The sequence below is a fragment of the Gadus morhua genome, chromosome 19 (genome assembly GCF_902167405.1).
Source record: "Gadus morhua chromosome 19, gadMor3.0, whole genome shotgun sequence".
NCBI lineage: Eukaryota > Metazoa > Chordata > Actinopteri > Gadiformes > Gadidae > Gadus > Gadus morhua.
In genome coordinates this window covers 7,166,703-7,182,909 of record NC_044066.1, presented here as the reverse complement: position 1 = coordinate 7,182,909, position 16,207 = coordinate 7,166,703, and the positions used below count along the sequence as shown (strand labels likewise).

Here is a 16,207-nt window from a genome sequence, read left to right as displayed (position 1 = left end):
GCACTTCAGTTTGTCACCAGATAGACATGTAGCTGCTTTGAATTTAAGGAATGGCTAAATTGGGACAAGGAAATGAGGCTCAAGTACAAAGATTTGCAATACCTACGTCTGTTTTGTAACACAAGGTTCTCCAATTTAGAGGAAAGCCCATCACATAGTCAAACTATGCAAAGTTCAGGCGTGGACATAATTGGTTTCATGATATAAAGAGCCCATAGCATTGTTTAATATGGAGTGGTACATCAAAGACAGACCAAGTGAAACTTTAGACAGTGGTTTCAACTGACGCAGCACTTACATTTTACTTTAACAACCAATGTTTGGAATAGTAGTTTCAATACATGCATCTACCTCGACAGAAAGTCTAACGATCTCATGTTAAACACAGGCAGGTGACGTGTAATGACACTCCCAGAAGTAAGGTGTAGCCTAATTAAATTGAAGTCTGAGGAAATCTATTGTGCGAGCGTTGCTAATCTGATCATGTGACGTTACTGTTCATGTCCATCCTCTTTGAAATACCAAGAACAGGTTTAGGCAGCTGGCAGTCGCGTGGAGGTGCTAGTTTGGGTTGTCCTTCCTGCTCAGCATACAGCATCTGCCTGCTTGGCTGTGACAGTCACCTCTGCTGCTGTGGTCCTGTACAGTCTGACAGCTTCTCCCTACACTGCTTCTTAAATCAGACATCAAGTAAGTGTTCTCTTTGAATGTACTTATGTGTGTGGCTTGTTGAAACAGAGTTTATTCACTTTAAAGCAGTGGTTCTCTCCTGGTTTATCCTCAGGACCCACATTTGTTGTGGATCATTAAGGGATGACCCTAAACATACAAAATGTTTTTTTACCAATGATACAGTAATCAACAATGCCTTCATGTACTTTAACAAACATGGAGAACACTGATATCTGTGACAAGAGCTCAACACAAAGTGATAGTAAGCCATTGAAACATGAATTAACCTTAAACATTAGTTAATTCATGGGCTTCTTCCTAAAGAGTAAGGTTTGGCATATGCTCCGCGACCCACAAAAAGTGCCCTCGAACCCACTGGGTCGCGACCCACCAAGTTAAGAATCACTGGTAGAGGATACTATAGCTTGGTAATAGTCTCACAGCAGTTGGACACATAACGATGAAGAGTTTTCCATCTTGAGTATGTTTTATTGCTATCTCTTTGAAACTGCATTTCCCCCCACAGACATTTCGGCCATAGATTAACTTTTTATGTGGAATTCAGGGATCTACTCATATGATTATGATATGATGACTTGAGTGTATGTTCTCTGTGCCTCTGTGCCACCTCACTGTATCTTAGTGATAGAGAGCAGGAGTGGGAGTGAGCTTGTGTGTTTAGCAGTGTGTTTGGCATTATGTTTCAGGAAAAAGACAGTAGGCTCCCAACACATGACCCACTATACAACTTGTCTCTCCAGGAGCTGAGAATGGAGTCGGTATCCGCCTGCTCGAAGCTGAACAAAACCCTGCGTCAGCACTACCTAAACCTTCCACAGGGAGGGAAATGTCAGGTGACATACATCTGGATCGACGGCTCTGGAGAAGGGCTGCGCAACAAGACACGCACGCTGGATGAAGAGCCCAAATCCATAGCAGGTATGTGGCCTATGTGGCCTATGAGTCGCTACTTAGATAGGACAAAGACAACAATTTTTTTCCACATTCCTGACCACTGCTTTGTGTAGAAACCCGTAATTACATTACACAATCAGTAGTGTGGATTTGACTGTCATGCATGCCAACAGTTAAGTGTGATCATATTATTGTATCCTGGTCTTACTTACTCTTCATCTGTAGGGTTAGGGTTAGACCCTTAGACCCTATTCTATCTTCAATTATGTAGGTCTTAAAGTGATTGGTGGGTAGGTTAGGTTAAGGTTTAAGTGGTTCTGTAAATGTGTTCCCGATGAGCAGATATTCCCGAGTGGAACTTTGACGGGTCAAGCACGGACCAGTCAAAGGGGTCGGACAGCGACATGTACCTGGTCCCGGTCCAGATGTTCAGGGACCCCTTCATCTTGGACCCCAACAAGCTGGTCCTCTGTGAGGTCCTCAAGTACAACCGTGAACCCGCAGGTCTGTTTCTCTCAAAAACCACAGAGGACGATTGTTTAACTGAACTTCTTCATTAGATAAGCGGTTTGAGTGCCTCTGGTGATTTGTACTGTGGGGAACTTTTTTTTGCATAATTACTTGCTAACATGCCTGAGTATACGTTAACGACATAATATGTCCAATGGCCTCAGGCAACTACTTAAAGTAATTTAAAAACATTGAGATTTATAACCAAACATCAAATGATTATTATGTTAGGATATATTGCAGATGTCTTACTTATTTTAGGGTTATACGCCAAATGTAGGAAAGAGCCCTAGCTGGGAAAACCATGATGCAATGCCTTGTTGACGTCGTCACACATTCTTTGGTTAGATGGTTGGACAGACAAACCAAAAACCCACACAATGAACCCCCACCCTGGAAAGACCTTGTTGTTGTTGTTTCTGCTCAGAGACGAACCGCCGCATCAGCTGTAACAAAGTGATGGAGGCGACGAAGGAGCACTGCGTGTGGTTCGGCATGGAGCAGGAGTACTGCCTGCTGAGCATGGACAGATACCCGTACCGCTGGCCCAAGGGCGGCTTCCCCCGCCCCCAAGGTGACCAGGCAACCGCCAGCGCTGTCTCTGTTCTGAAGCTTAATGTAGTGTGTCATGTGCAATATACTAGGCTACACTGTATTCTATCCAGTATATATGTTATACATTATATTATCAATTGCACTGTAAAGCTCGCCACATTGGTTCCCTAACTTTGCCTTAAGGTGTACCACCTTTTCGTGGACCACCTCACATGCAAACAGATAAGAAAAAAGATAAATAAAAATGACAAAGAGTGCCGGCGCTCCCTTCATACACAATTATTGCTGCATGAAGGCAACACAAATGAACACAAAACATCAATGGTAAACATTACACTGGAAAACATATGATGGAATCATACGTTAAATAATACAAAATAATAATAATAATAATAATAATAAAATAGTTAAATAATACAATTATTTATCTATTTGAAACACTATTTCTGATGCATGTATTATCATTGATCAATGTTCGTTTTTCTATTATTTAAATTGGACCGCCTGTGGTCTGCGTGGCACAGGTTGTGAAGCCTCTATCCCCGTAATAAAAGCTTTTGCTGTTTCCAGGGCCGTACTACTGTGCTGTGGGGGCGGACTGTGTGTACGGCCGGGACATCGTGGAGTGCCACTACAAGGCCTGCCTCTACGCTGGGATCAAGATCTGTGGGACCAATGCCGAGGTCATGCCTGGGCAGGCAAGTAGCTGTCTCACCCAGTGAGACCCCAGTCAGCCAGAGTGCCCTACGGGGAACAGGTCCAACACAACAATGTGGTTTAACGTGATGCGTGGGAGTTTTTGCTGGGTTTGGGGTCAGGGTATAGATCTGGGGGAAAGCTAAGCATTCTTGGAATGACTACGTAAAAAGCCTTCAATCGCGCATTATTGTCTTCTATTTCCTTGGGAATGGTACCTTTAAATGACACTTTAAAAATTCATTTCTTGTTTATTTGTTAAAACTGCTGTTAAAAAAATGTGAACATGGATTAAGTTAAATACACCCTGACGAACAACAAACCCCTCCTCTTCATCGTGCCCCCCGTCCCCCGTCCCCCCGTCCCCCCGTCCCTCCCGCAGTGGGAGTTCCAGGTGGGCCCATGTGAGGGGATAGACGTGGCGGACCACCTGTGGGTGGCGCGCTTCATCCTGCACCGCGTGTGCGAGGACTTCGGGCTGCTCGCCACCATGGACCCCAAACCCATTGAGGGAAACTGGAACGGCTCGGGCTGCCACACCAACGTCAGCACCAAGCAGATGAGGGAGGAGGGAGGACTGAAGTGAGTACCACTCAGACGCACCTGCTCCACGGTTCGTTTTAACCCGATGACTGGAAGTACCAATGACATGATGTCTTCCATTAATGACCAAACGTTACAGCATGGATTAGTAAACACTTCAATCACTTTAGGCTCACATGTCAACCATTAAAGGTGACATATTATACTACCAGGTGTGATTAGCCGCCACAAGCCGTTTTGAAAATCGGCCTCTTCTGACATCAAAAGTGGGCGTGTCCACCTAGATGTGTGATGGATAGATGAGCAACGTTTGTTACAGTCCACTGGGTAGGCTGATAGACTGATCTATCCAGCACACATCTAGGTGGACACGCCCACTTGTGATGTCAGAAGAGGCAGATTTTCAAAACGGCTTATAACGGCTAATCCCACTGACACCTGGTGGTAGAATACGTCACCTTTCAACTTCTCAATAATCGCCAACCTCCTCCGTCCTCCTCGTGACAGGTACATCGAGCAAGCCATCGAGAAGCTGTCGCATCGCCACCAGGAGCACATCAGCGTGTACGACCCGCGCGGGGGAGAGGACAACAAGAGGCGCCTCACCGGACTCCACGAGACCGCCAACATCAAGGACTTCTCGCACGGCGTGGCTAACCGCGGCGCCAGCATCCGCATCCCGCGCCAGGTAGGCCAGGACGGCCGCGGCTACTTCGAGGACCGGCGTCCCGCGGCCAACTGTGACCCGTATTCCGTGGCGGAGGCCATTGTCCGCACCTGCCTCCTGGAGGGGGAGGACGGCGAGTGATTGAACGCTCCTCATGCGGAGGTTATTAATGTATGTTGTGTTGGTGTCATTTTAGAATTATTCTGACTCTCTGAACAGAGTAGATGCTTGAGCCCCCTTCTCTGTTGAAGTTGTAAACTAGACTAAGCAGAATGTATGGTTTCACACTAGCTGCCATCTTGGTCATTCTGCACCATTATAATAGGAATAATAACAACTGGGTGTTTGTAAATGATAGAATGTTTTGGCAAGCAGTACCAATATGGTGGCCTGTATTTATTTATCGAACTGCAGATCAATTTAACCCGCCTAGCCTCTCATAGGAAGATTCAGGGATACCTCATACCGTGCTTTCTATTATATCATGTAGTTTGTCCACAAATTAGAAATAAACCATTTTGCTATTTGCAAAACTTAAACTTCGGGTCTGTCGTTGGATAACTTTTTCTCTGTCATGTGTGCTCAATGCAACCCTAAGGAAATCCGAAGGTTTTAAAGTGTGTAAATGCAGCCTATTCCATTAGGTCAGTGGGTCCCAATTTTGCGGTCTGTATCCCACGTGGGTAACCCTGATAAGCATATGGGGTCGCAGGAGAATGCTGACATAGGCTATTTGATTATCCCTTTCAGCAAACCATTTTCTTTAAAGGTCTCATAGACATCTTGTACAACCACAAACTGACTGCCTAATGATTCATAGCCACAAGCCACATCACTTGTGAGTGAAGTGAGAAGTAGACCTACATGCAATTATCTTCACCAGGACATTGATTTTACCGGAGATGTTGATTGGGTAAAACCTATTTGTGTGTAGGGAGATGCACACAAGTTGAAGTTGAGGCAAACCTTTTCAGAGCTAGAAACAGAATATTGAATTAGATGCTTATTTATAGTTGTTGTGATAATACAAGTTTGTCTTGTGTATTAATTTGTCATTTAGTTACCACTAGATGGAGACACAACCCTTTTCTGTCTTGGCTCAGAATCAATTTATTAGTCCTAAAATCCATACAGGCCTATCCGTATATTTACAATATAATAACAGGGGTCTACTCCTCATTAACTAACAATAAAAAGGACAATTGCACTCAAACATATTTTTTATTTAAATAGAAAAAAATATATAATGACATTTTTGTAATTAAATATAATGAAATGTTCCCGGTTGTAATTTAGCAATGTCCCTTTGGGGAATACTTGGCGGAATAGACGACGAGATGGATATCTAGGCCATGGATCCCATGCCATCAGATAACATTTCCATGGATACGAGGGGTAACTTGGCAACCACCGTGTGTGTCTGTCATCATGGAAGCATCAACTGTCTCCGAGCTCTTTAAAAAAAGATCCCCTTCTTATTCAAAACCAGTTTGTTTCATTCATGAATTCAATCTGCCGGATTGAAAAAGCAATCGCCCAAAATGGCGGCTCGTCTTCATGTTATTCATGTTGGCATATGCTTTTGCTTTTATAGGGTTAGGGTTAACATTTTTTCCTTATTTTTTAAGAGATATAGAATGCATTTGGAGTGAAAAATTGACTCACTCCAAAAAAAATTGTTGGCCTTTTGTTGAGCTACATTTTCATCACATTGAACATGTGTTCAGACTACACTTGATGCATCATACAATCTCTCTCTCTCTCTCTCTCTCTCTCTCTCTCTCTCTCTCTCTCTCTCTCTCTCTCTCTCTCTCTCTCTCTCTCTCTCTCTCTCTCTCTCTCTCTCTCTCTCTCTCTCTCTCTCTCTCTCTCTCTCTCTCTCTCTCTCTCTCTCTCTCTCTCTCTCTCTCTCTCTCTCTCTCTCTCTCTCTCTCTCTCTCTCTCTCTCTCTCTCTCTCGCATACGCCATTATCTCCATGAGTAATTGTTTAATGACGTCACAATTGTGGGGCGGAGAGTGGAGGGCAGGTGAGAGAGAGTGTGAGAGAGAGAGAGAGAGAGAGAGAGAGAGAGAGAGAGAGAGAGAGAGAGAGAGAGAGAGAGAGAGAGAGAGAGAGAGAGAGAGAGAGAGAGAGAGAGAGAGAGAGAGAGAGAGAGAGAGAGAGAGAGAGAGAGAGAGAGAGAGAGAGAGAGAGAGAGAGAGAGAGAGAGAGAGAGAGAGAGAGAGAGAGAGAGGGGGCTTGCGCAGCGCAGCGTGCGTCGTCTTGCGGAGGGCGCGAGAGAGAGCACGTTGTTTGTCTCGCGCACACCGACTGCAGTTTCCCCGTCTAATCGCTGGTTAACGGGAGCGGAGTCGCAGCAGCCATGGGCAAGCTACAGGAATTTGACATTCTCTTCGCGAACAACAAAGTGGTTTATAGTCCTGGCGACTCGATAAGCGGGAATCTGAAAATAAGAACTGGAAACTCGCTGCAGTACAAAGGTAAGAGCCCAAGTGATGCATTTTTTCTAAGAGATTTGTCAACGTGTCTTTCTGATTGACTCCATGAGGAGGACTAATTGGGTAACTTTTACTTTCGTATATCTCACGTTAAGAACGCACGCACACTAAAAAAAGATGATGGCTTATTGTGTATCTGCCCGGTGTCACTAGTTTGGCTACCTGTGTTAATGAACGGGGTTTATTATTGTTGACCTGGCCGTGGTGCTCCGGGGAGGGGAACCGCCTGGCAGAAATCTGACACTGACTCGCAACTTGATTGTTTTGCGTCTTCACAAATTTGCTCGAATGGGCGTCTGGAGAACCAGCATCCTGTTCATTGGAGCTCGTCGTTACAATGCGTTACGTAAACTGTCATGTCTGGTTATTACAGAAACTTACTGTCAAATTCTAACAACAAGTAAGCGGAGACATCCGAACATACTGGAATGACAACAGGTGTTATTTCACTAAGTTCGGACTTGAATCCATCTGCTTGATTATATAATTGTCCTTAAGCAGGCGAAGTAGGACAAAAGGAGGATGGGATGTAACGTTGGCCTAACTGTTAAACGTTAACTGTGATTGGCGAAGTAGGGTGCACAAGGTTGTAGGTGAGCAAGGAGGGGAGATGTTTGGTGGGTTACCATGGAAGTTCACAAAGAATCCTTTGTATTGAAGGGGTCTTTGTTTGGCGTTTCTCTCCACTAATAGACCGCTGTAATACACCTTTATTCCCAGCCCTCTCCATGGAGCAGAACTAGTGTTATGGTTTCATAGTAGCCCAAAACGTGAAGCCAAAACCCAACACAATTAAAAATACAATGACCATAAACATTGCCTAACCCATACACATAGGCCTACATTATAGTATTGCCGTAAGCCACAAAGGTGTAGGAATCTTGAAAAGGTATTAACAACTCTCTAACCTGTTGAAAAAGGTTAGGTTACAGGCCTATAGGCTACAGCTGGCCTATGTAGGCTATTTAACTCTATATGCACGTTATCTTAAAGGAGTGATCTTATGCCTCATGTCACACCTGGTGGCACAATGTCAACCCTTTAACTGTCAACAGTTCAACATCAGCCCTGTAGCTACATTACAGTTGGCTAAAGTTACATTAAGCACTACTTTGTTCACCCAGAAAGGAATAATGGGGGAAAAAGTATTTTCTGTGGATTCAACACATCAGTCGGCTTGGCAACAATGTTCCAATAATTATGGACATACTTCTCATCCCGGTTCACCAAGTAACCTAGAGGAGGTCAGAGCACAGCATGGTTACATTGTCATGTTGTGGTGAGAGCCTCAGAGCAAGGCTCCAGGCGTTGACGTGAGGAATTGAATGTAAAACGAGTCAAGCCCTCTAGTGTAGCTGTTCCTTTTGTTCTCTGTATCTGGAAGCCACAACATGTGGAACAAGTCAGTCTGTATTAAACGTTTTGCAATCACCAGATCCGTTTCCGTGGCAAACAGTCAAATGTAATCAAGATTAATCATTTATTAGAGTCCCTCCTGAAACCATATATATGCTACACCACGACCACAAATGGTAAACCCCGCCCCTCTGCAACATTAAAACGGAGTTGGGGGTTACGTTTCAGCAACTGTTTCTACAGTCCGATCTCAGTCGTTAACGTGTTATTTCCAGTCCGTTCTTGTTTAAACTACAGCACTCTAGAAACAGAATGACCTGTCAGCACAACCTTAATGGCATCACTCCATCTTGGCCTTCTAGAGTGATGTCACCGCCAAACGGTGTTTAATGTGTCATCGTCTACATTGTGTGCTTCTATGTTCCCGGTGACATCACCCATTAGAGCCACGGCCTAGACGTTATTGGATAAATGATTCCATTGATTGGATTACTTACGACTGCTTCGCTTGAAGCACCGTTAACGTGTCCATGCCTACACTTTGTGCTCCTGTTGTTAATAAAACAGTGTTTCATTGTGTGAACCCTCAGCGAAAGCATGCAAAATCTTGCCGGTGGAAAATACTTCTCTGTCATTGGCTGTGTTTTGTTAATCATTAAACTGTAGGGTGGGCTTGTGTTAGGAGGGGCCAGGCAGAAGGTTTCGGAAGGGATCGTCAACAATGTCTGGGGACGATTGGGAGTGTGCATATATGGCTAATTGTAAAAGAGGGAGAGAGACATACTTTCTTCTGGGTATAACCCGTGACTCTTCCTGCTCACCTTCCAAACTTCTCATGTTTTTGCATGATGCAGAGTTGAGGGGTTTATCAGTGAGTACGTCTGGACCGACAGAAGTAACACATCTGATATGGCGTGGAATGTGGCGTATCTCATGGATCCAGATCGATAGGGATTTTGTTTGCCCTCTTATTGTCACTGTAGTCTGAGCTGGCAGTGTACAGTTACTAGCTGTTGAGACTGAACCAACAGAAAAATGTGAATGACAAAGAGAATGGGAGAGAGAGTGAGTGATGAGGAGAGGGAGAGGGACAGACAGAGAGTGATGGAACGGGATAAGGAAAGGGAGATAGACTTTCTATTATGTATGAAGCCATTAGTCCGTATTTCCATTGATAAGCTCACTTAAAGCTAGGGTAGGCAACTTGGAGTAACCATCCAGAGTCAGCTTGATTTTTAACATCCACTCAACAAAATTCCACCCCACAAAGCCACACACTGAACACATGACCAGCTCCAATAGCTTTAGCAATAGGTCTGTCTAGATGTGTGGAAGACACACACAGTGCAAGGGCAGCGTGTCAAGAGGTATCAAGGTAGCTGCCGGGATGTGAGCAGAATGAAGAGATTGGAGCGGCTTATTACCGGCCTGCGAGAGCCACAGATACTGGATTTCTTTAAGTTTTTCGGCAGAGCATTTCATTTATTGATTGCTTTTAGCCTTTTAAAATAATTTCAAGAACAAATTTGACAAAAATGCTTCCATAATAAATTGCTACGGAAGCTTCAATGTGGCCTGCTAGGGCGATGGTTTAAGGTGGATTATAGATAGGTCTTAAAGGATCGCTACTTTGCAACAAGGTGTATAATTAACAATTACAAGCCCTTTCAAGCAATCTGTCCACTTGTGACATCACAAGTGGGCATGTACACAATGATTGCGTGATGAACAGAGGTTGGAGGGTCTATGTGAACACTCCCACTTGTGATGTCACAAGTGTATTGCTTTTGGAATTTCTTCTGATGAGCTCGTACATTGTGGTAAAATATAGACCAATAATTAAGACTGCATCAAGGGTTAGCCCGCAGTCAAAGTTGGTGTAAATGTGTTCTTCTATTGTATTGTGTTTGCATTGCATTGAATATGTGGGTATGGCCTGCTCGGTCACATGTGTTGGTTTGACGTGTATAAAGTAGATGTTGAGAGCCAGTGTGTCTGTTCTGGGATTCATAGCATGGGTTGTTAAATGATACACAGCGGGATACACTGTAGTGTGCTATATTAATGGAGCATCATGAACGGTTTGTATAGACAGCTCTTGAAACAGGAATTTCATTCTGCAGTTCTGCAGCATGCAAGTGGCCCGTCACTAAGAGGCCGGATAGAGTAGCTGTGAAGGTTGTTCAACTCTCAGCCAAATGATCATTCTAAGTAAGATGCCGGAACCGAACTGATACCTGCTATAGAATATGTACGCTAAGACCCTTTGGATAAAGCTATGGGTTGAATACCTTCATTAGCAATGGCATGTGAAAGGAGATACCGATGTTGCTTTGGTGTGCATTGCTGAGTACTTCCTGCCACAGAAAAGAGCATGTAGAGGATCTAGATCAGCCGTATCACGGTTGGTACAGTTTAGTTATACTTATTTACAGGAAGTGAGAAATTAATTCTGGGGTAACAGTTGACGGTGACTTCCTGTCGGTGTGTTGAGTCATCAAATCCCTTGAGTTGTGTGGTAAAAAATCTGATAGTGGTGTCCCAAAACAATACACACATCAGTGACAAATCATGCAAAATAAAAAAATCTATGCATCTCTTTTGGTGTGCATGCATTCATATATGCATACTATTGTTTACTTAGTTGACTATAATATAATATTTTGATTTAAATAAATGGTAATACGATGAAATAAAATGTATCATCACGATATCGATCAATACGACGATATTCTTTTTAATTCATAATACCATTCTAAACAGAGTGTCATAGCATTGAAGGACATTTAAATATGTGTTATCTGATTTGAAAAATGCGGTCATTGAGGTTTAAAACCTTGCATAAAGTTGGTTATACTCAATACCACAAGCTCTCTGGGATGAACTGTGTGTGTGTGTGTGTGTGTGTGTGTGTGTGTGTGTGTGTGTGTGTGTGTGTGTGTGTGTGTCTGTGTCTGTGTCTGTGTCTGTGTCTGTGTCTGTGTCTGTGTGTGTGTGTGTGTGTGTGTGTGTGTGTGTGTCAGTATTTTTTACATGTCAATGTACTACTAATTTGTCCTGGCAGCAGAAGAGTAGAAACACCGGCAGTTACTGTTACCCAAGCATCAGCTGAGGGAACATGAGACACAGCCCTGATGTAAACAAGATGGTCCCTGACACACATACACACATACATACATACATACATACATACATACATACATACATACATACATACATACATACATACATGCATACATACATACATACATACATACATACATACATACATACATACATACATACATACATACATACATACATACATACATACATGTATGTATGTTTGACCCTTGCATCCAAAACGCCTAACAGTCAATTGAGACACATGTCATGAAGAAGCAGCTAGTGGTTGGACTTCTTACTCACAGACGTGGACTTTTTGGACTGGGAGTGGAACACCCTAGCCACTACCCTGTCCTGTACCCTTTGATTACATCTGGGTCCCTCTCTTTATCTTCAGCCATTGATCCATTTGCCTCCTAGTCCTTCAGCCAGTATTTCAGGCTGACCAGGCTGTCCTCTTTGGTTATCCCCGTCTATAAATCCTTTGTGGTTGTTTAGGGGAACAACTACTGGAAATAGTTTTTTTATTACGAGAAGAACAGAATGAAAAGCAAACATTCCTCCGATCTTGAAAACCTCCCTTGCCTTTCACACACACACACACACACACACACACACACACACACACACACACACACACACACACACACACACACACACACACACACACACACACACACACACACACACACACACACACACACACACACACACCACATTTGACCCAGCACTCTGGCATTTATGAGGCGAGAGACGTCCGAAACCCCAGGACATGGAACAGGTGTTTTGAGACGATACACAGCTGGATACTGACTCGAGACACACACACACACACACACACACACACACACACACACACACACACACACACACACACATAGAAAAAATACCCCCATGCGTTTTTGATTCACTAGAGCTTTGACCTTGACTGCACCAGTGAATGTCCCCCCAATCTACTACACCATCTTTATTTCCTAGCTTACAAATGAAATCCTTACCAAAGTACCAAAAACCTAAACTTTCCCCCTCACGACAACCCATTTGGGGCAGGTCATGTATGGGAGCTCTGGTTCTGAAGGGTGGATCTGGGAGTCTGGCTTCCCTGGAGAAACTGAAACGAGAGGGGACGGTTGGAATAGAGAAGAATCGCCCAGATGGAGTCTGTGACCAATACATGGTTCTAATTTTCTTACTTGTTGATATTACTACTACTTGTTTTTCTCTGGAGTGAGATTGCATGTGGTTGTTCATAACTTTATTCATAATTGATTTGTTTTCTGACTCAGTAATGGAAGGATTCCTTTTTGTCGTTTGTTTGCTTTTTGTAAATTGGCATTACTCATTAGTTTCTATTGCTGTGAGCCAACTGTAATAGTTTTTCTTATCTGCAATAATTGTTTCAGCAGATTACTCATTCATAAACGGTAGGTGTGTGTGCTGGGATTTATGGCTTGGTATTGTATCAAGTGATGTATTTTGAACATGAGCTTGCTCTAAGCTAAGAATATGGGTTGGACAAAGTCTCAAAATTAGAGTAATTTCCAGGTTAGATTGAACACAATCGATGTGAGCATAATACCTTAAACTGTAATCCGAGTAAGGCACCTATAAAACCAATTTCAAGTAATGTAATTTTTTATGGCTCTGCCACCTGAAACGGTTTCCGGCCCCTGATCTAAATCTTTGTACTACTTACTAAAGATTCTCTTGAACGCAGTGAGGCAGAGGGGGCTGTCAATGCAGATCGATGTAGCACAGCGAAAAGGAACAGGCTTCTGTGTTTAGCCGAGAGGATGTTGCAGTGAGTGTCTTTCTCGCAGGAAAACGAAAGTTTGGAGAGACACGGGTGGTTAAAGGTTGCTGCATATTATGTCATTCATTAAGTGTACAAATAAAAGCAAATCTTGCGGTATGAAAACATTGCTAGGGGCTATTAGTGCTGCACTGTAGTTCTGAAGGGACATGCACTAACATGTACTTCAGTCAGTGGGACCTTTCATTCAACATTTGGAGCACAAATGAAAATCATCTCACGTTTAATTTGAAAACAATGGTTTGGTTGGTTAATTAATTATCTATTCAACTATGATAAGAGTTGGCAAACACCTACGTTACAAGTTGGACAACTCTTGGAGATGACATCATGGACAACAACAGCCTCACAGCCCAGAGCTGTTCTTCCTGCTTCCTTATCATCCCGTCTGGCAGTTAATACTCCTCTGGAATTTCACACAGCCGAACTTCCCAAGTGAAGTCAGGTGTGTGTGTGGTGCATACATGTCAAACTCCTGCCTCATGTGTGTGGGACTGGGTTGGCATACTGTGTGTGTGTGTGTGTGTGTGTGTGTGTGTGTGTGTGTGTGTGTGTGTGTGTGTGTGTGTGTGTGTGTGTGTGTGTGTGTGTGTGTGTGAACTACTAAGAAATGAGCGATTAACATTATTATCCTAGTATACGTCATGATGACGCGCCACATTGCACTACTGTCTGTCTGTCTGTCTGTCTGTCTGTCTGTCTGTCTGTCTGTCTGTCTGTCTGTCTGTCTGTCTGTCTGTCTGTCTGTCTGTCTGTCTGTCTGTCTGTCTGTCTGTCTGTCTGTGTGCACGTGCGTGTCTGTCCGTGTGTGGGACGCTTTAAATGACTTGTTTAAATTGTACCTGTGTCACAGAGGTGCAGCCTCTCTCCTTCCCACTCCTTCCCTTTCTCGGCACCAATAAACCCCCCAGCCAAGTCCTTCCACTGCCAACGTGTCTGCTGCCGCTCGGTGCGCCTGTGCCCTGGAGGGCAGTGTGGAGGGGCAGCTCTAATCTCTGAGGCGTGGACAGATAGCGCTTTATTGGCAGGGCTCGCACAGCTTATTCAGCCAGGTGGACTGGGTGACGTTATTTTCGTAATCACCGAAACCCATCTCACTGGGGTTTATTTTAAATTACGTCAAATAACAGACAGGTCACATTCAGTCTTTATCAAATTATTATACACATGGAATATTTGTGCAATTATTTAAATTGAAATATCTTTCCATGGGCATCTGGGTAGTATTTGTGACCATTGCTATATATTGGCAAGTCATTCCAAAATATGGAACGTGGGTTTCTGCAATTTGTGACTCCCAAGAGTAATTCTTAGACAAACCCTAGCTGTTGCTTGTTTAGAAGTTCAAAGTGTCTTTAAGAGCTCAGTCTGAAGCCCGCCAGCCATCTGTATCTGTAGTGCGGAGAGAGGCTGTCTCCTTCAGGCTTTAACAAAAGGCCAGGGGCTCCCCTTTGGGTTAAATATTTATCAGGGGACTCAAGAGAACAACTGCACACAGCGGAGCGGAACCCCCTCCCCCCACCTCACAGTTACCGTGGTAACCGTCGTTGCTCCTCCATGTTAAAACTTCTGCTAATGCTTTAGACAGTTGTTTATCTTTTTTTTTTAGACCAGCGCTTTTCAATGTGTCACATCCTGTTCGGTCTAAAGCAGGAAGTTCACTCTGGGACATCAACAAACCCTCAAACTCAGAGGAAAATGAAAGGTCACACTTCAAAGCTCTGTGACCCCAAGGTTCGACATAGCCAAGGGTTCGAAGCATTCACCTCTTCCTCCATGTGGAGTGGAAGACCCGCCCCTAGTTTGATCAAAAAAATCTGTTTAGGAGTCGCTACAGGTACAACACATGGGTTTTATGGGTTTGTTTTGGCTGTTTAATGAACACACTCATAACCTGAATGTTGCCTTTATGTTCATTACACGTTCATGATTGTTGTTTTGTAGAAAGCTGATAACAGGGAGTGAGCTGGCACGCACGTGGAGATTGTATTCTCTTCTGGACTATTGCTAGCTGTAGCTAACCTACGCTCACTGTCTTGCACACACACACACACACACACACACACACACACACACACACACACACACACACACACACACACACACACACACACACACACACACAATGCAACCATAACACAACCATATTTCAGAAGTCTTAAGATCAAAGTAAAACAGAACACACTCATAATCCATGAAAAGCAGGCTTATTGGGACCCATCAGACTTAAAGGCCTCGGCTGGCTTTGTGTTGAGGCAGGCTCTCCTTACCGGATCAGGATTCAGGTGCCCTCGCCCGGTGACTCTGCTTAAGAGACTTCTAAAAGGAGATCCAGGGAAAGTGAGAAGAGCTAATTGTCTGTGGACGTTGATGGTTTAATGAGGACAGTAGGGTCTGCCTCGGGTTACCCCCTGCCTCGGAACGGTCAGAACCCAGCAGGCTCCTGCCGCTGCTGCTGCTCAGGTTGCAGCCTGTTGTACGTTAAGGCTTTCTCTCAGCGACCTGATGGATATCGATGTACCGCTTGGATTAGGTGCCCCACAAGTGCCTCCTAGCTTAATGTCGGATCAACGTCGGGCATCAGAGCAAGGGTGGGCTGTTTGAGGGTTTGACATCTTGGTTGTGTATTTCGCTAATCATTATACAGAGACGGGCTGAAAAACTATGCATTTCTCTGGAGCGCCATTTGTCATCTTTGCCGATCTAGAAGAGCATGGTTCCTTTCTCTAACAACCTGGGCACCCTCTGTCACACAAGTGCTCTCTATTGACTCTCCACCTCTATTGATTATGTTCACCAGTGTTCTATGACAAACACTTTATATGACACTGGATGAGACTCAATTCCGGTTGGATCATTTGGGTCCTTTTAAAAA

General features: G+C 44.0%; 2 protein-coding genes across 2 annotated transcripts in view; both read left to right on the top strand.

Moving 5' to 3' along the window:
• The first annotated feature begins 532 nt into the window (after positions 1–532).
• LOC115531851 (glutamine synthetase) lies at positions 533–5,049 on the top strand. The gene is made up of 7 exons (XM_030341161.1): positions 533–690; positions 1,434–1,611; positions 1,930–2,091; positions 2,525–2,671; positions 3,223–3,350; positions 3,731–3,930; positions 4,399–5,049. Exons 2-7 carry the CDS (start codon positions 1,443–1,445, stop codon positions 4,697–4,699), a joined length of 1,107 nt encoding a protein of 368 aa, XP_030197021.1. The 5' UTR covers positions 533–690; positions 1,434–1,442; the 3' UTR covers positions 4,700–5,049.
• Positions 5,050–6,753: 1,704 nt separating this feature from the next.
• arrdc1b (arrestin domain containing 1b) overlaps positions 6,754–16,207 on the top strand; it is a 28,798-nt gene continuing 19,344 nt past the window's right edge. The window contains exon 1 of the mRNA XM_030341682.1: positions 6,754–7,040. Within this exon, the coding sequence (XP_030197542.1) occupies positions 6,923–7,040 (118 nt within the window). The 5' untranslated portion in view covers positions 6,754–6,922. The remainder of the gene's footprint in view (positions 7,041–16,207) is intronic.

Excerpts from the sequence above, each read along its gene's own strand:
- LOC115531851 (XM_030341161.1), top strand. The coding sequence starts at position 1,443 with ATGGAGTCGGTATCCGCCTGCTCGAAGCTGAACAAAACCCTGCGTCAG. Across the intron at positions 2,092-2,524 it reads GTACAACCGTGAACCCGCAG|AGACGAACCGCCGCATCAGC; the intron begins GTCTGTTTCTCT and ends GTTTCTGCTCAG. Across the intron at positions 3,351-3,730 it reads CCGAGGTCATGCCTGGGCAG|TGGGAGTTCCAGGTGGGCCC; the intron begins GCAAGTAGCTGT and ends TCCCTCCCGCAG.